At 36.6% G+C, this 2,818-nt stretch overlaps 1 protein-coding gene across 1 annotated transcript in view; it reads left to right on the forward strand.

Moving 5' to 3' along the window:
• The first annotated feature begins 1,023 nt into the window (after nucleotides 1–1,023).
• The window catches only part of LOC107474553 (uncharacterized), a 10,263-nt gene continuing 8,468 nt past the window's right edge, over nucleotides 1,024–2,818 (forward strand). The window contains exons 1-3 of the mRNA XM_052257835.1: nucleotides 1,024–1,744; nucleotides 1,848–2,040; nucleotides 2,219–2,295. Coding sequence (XP_052113795.1) covers nucleotides 1,024–1,744; nucleotides 1,848–2,040; nucleotides 2,219–2,295 — 991 coding nt within the window. The remainder of the gene's footprint in view (nucleotides 1,745–1,847; nucleotides 2,041–2,218; nucleotides 2,296–2,818) is intronic.

Consider the following 2,818-nt stretch of genomic DNA (forward strand, 5'->3'; position numbering starts at 1 on the left):
ATGATAGTCAGTCACAAGGTTCTTCTAACCTTAGGGGAAAAACAGATTTAGCTTGGAAATATGTTGCTCTACAACACATGAATGGAAAACCACAATATCAATGTTTATTTTGTCTACAAGTTTTCAATGGAGGTGGAATTCACAGGATGAAGAAACATCTAGCAAAGATTACTGGAGATGTGTAAAAATGTCCTAAAGTTCCATATGATGTGGAAAAACAGATGGAAAGTTTATTGAAAGATATTCAGGCCAGCAAAAAGAAAAGAAAAGTAAGTTTTGGTGAAGAGGGTGGTGATGAGGTAGAGGATGCAATTGATGAGGCAATAGCTCAAGAAGAACAGGAACAACAGCGTACCTCGAGTCAGCAAGGAGTTGGAGGCGATCCAAAGAAAAAAGCCAAAGTCATTCCTCCTATGTCTGCACGAAGAACAACTCCAGGAGCTCAACCAAGTATTAAAAGTGTTATGCAAAACAAAGAGGCGATACACGAGGTTGATAAACGATTTGCTTGGTGGCTTTTCGATTGTAAAATTCCATTTAATGCTGTGATGTCGCCATATTTCCAAGATATGTTGGATGGTGTTGCTGGTATTGGACCTGGTTACAAGGGCCTTCTTATGATAAGTTAAGGATTCATTTGTTGGCTGATCTTAAAAGAGAAAGTCAAATGCTAGTTGATAGTTATAGGAGTGCATGGAAGGAAACTGGATGTACCCTCATGGCTGATGGTTGGGCAGATCAAAGACAAAGAACGTTAATCAATTTCTTGGTGTATTGTTCTAAAGGTTTGTGCTTTGTGAAATCAGTAGATGCTTCCAGTATGGTAAAAAATGCTTTACACTTGTGTACTTTGTTTTCTGAGGTGATTGAATGGATTGGCCCAAATAATATTGTGCATGTTGTGACTGACAATGCAGCCAATTATGTTGCTGCTGGTAGGCTTATCAATAGAAAATATGATAATATCTATTGGTCACCATGTGCTGCTCATTGCCTTAATTTATTTTAAAAGATATAAGCAGCATGGCGCATATTTCTAACCTTGCAACTCGTGCTTCAAAGATCACAGTATTTGTGTACAATCATACGGTTTTCTTATCTTGGCTAAGACAAAGACCTCATTGGAGAGAAATTGTACGTCCTGGTGCAACCCGGTTTGCAACTGTGTTTATTACATTGAAGAGCATCTTTGACCATAAAAAGGAGTTGCAACAATTGGTTGTAGATTCAATTTTCACTGATCACAAATTAGGAAGGAGTGCTACTGGTAGAGCTGTGAGTGCTATTATTCTGGACGCCAAATTTTGGGACGATTGCTTTACTGTATGTAAACTTGTGGGCCCTCTGATTTACTTGCTGAGGGTTATTGATGCTGATGACCCCCCATCTTTGAGATATGTTTATGAAGGAATGCTAAGGGCAGAAGATGCAATTAAGGAGATGTTTAGGCAATCCAAGACTGCATATCAGCCGTACACAGATATTATCAACTCAAGATGGGACAAGCATTTGAAGAAAGATCTTCATGCGGCAGCTTACTTCCTGAATCCTAAATTCTTTTTTAATGAAAATTATAAAGAAGCACCTGATGTTATGCAAGGTTTGCTTGATCTTGTTACCTTGTATTGCAAGTGTAACAATTTGGATTCAGTTCAGGCAATGAAAGAAATACATTTATATAGAGATCGGAAGGAAAGTTTTGATAGACAAGAAGTTATTCCAGCTGCATCTGAACTTAAGCCTGGTAAGAATATGGTTGAATATTTGTTTAATCAATAGTAACTTATTTTATGCTCCTATGTTCTTAATTAATATCTTATAATATGTTATGGTTTTATAATTGGTAGATGAATGGTGGAGGTTATTCGGAGGCTCTGCTCCATGTCTACAGAAGATAGCTGTTCGCATTCTTAGCCAAGCATCTGCTTCTTCTGGGTTTGAGAGAAATTGGAGCCTTTTTGACCAGATTCATACAAAAAGAAGAAATAGATTGGAGCATGATAGACTGAATGACATTGTTTATGTTACCTATAATTTGGGGTCTTAAATCCAGGTAATATATATTTCATGAAATATCATATTGTTTCATTTGTAATCTTTATCATAACAAATTTGTAAATTATTAAATCTTCATATATTGTATTTAACTTTTTAGGAAGGAAAAAGAAAAAAGAAAGCAAAAGACACAACATGATCCAATTGATTATGAAAGTATCAGCCAAGTTGACTTCTGGGTGACTGAAGAGGTTGTAGAGAAAGAGCCTGATCTTCCTAGTAATGTGGATGACTTATTGCGTGAGTATAGTATATTTAGTTTCTAATGATTTATTAGAATGTTGTTAGTTTATAATTGATGAGCGGATAATTTATACGCTTTTTGGCATTGTTTTTAGATAGATTTTAGTAAGTTTGAGCTACTTTTAGGGATGTTTTCATTAGTTTTTATGTTAAATTCACATTTCTGGACTTTACTATGAGTTTGTGTGTTTTTCTGTGATTTCAGGTAAATTCTGGCTGAAATTGAGGGACTTGAGCAAAACTCTGAAAAAGGCTGACAAAAGGACTGCTGATGCTGTTGGAATCTGACCTCCCTGCACTCAAAATAAAATTTCTGGAGCTATATAACTCCAATCGGCGGGATCTCAACGGCGTTGGAAAGTAGACATCCAGAGCTTTCCAGCATTATATAATAGTCCATACTTTATTTGAAGAATGACGACGTAACTTGGCGTTAAACGCCAAGTTCATGCTGCTGTCTGGAGTTAAACGCCAGAAAAACGTCATGATCCGGAGTTGAACGCCCAAAACACGTCATAAC

Source organism: Arachis duranensis, chromosome 2, assembly GCF_000817695.3.
Source record: "Arachis duranensis cultivar V14167 chromosome 2, aradu.V14167.gnm2.J7QH, whole genome shotgun sequence".
In the NCBI taxonomy this organism is placed as follows: Eukaryota; Viridiplantae; Streptophyta; class Magnoliopsida; order Fabales; family Fabaceae; genus Arachis; species Arachis duranensis.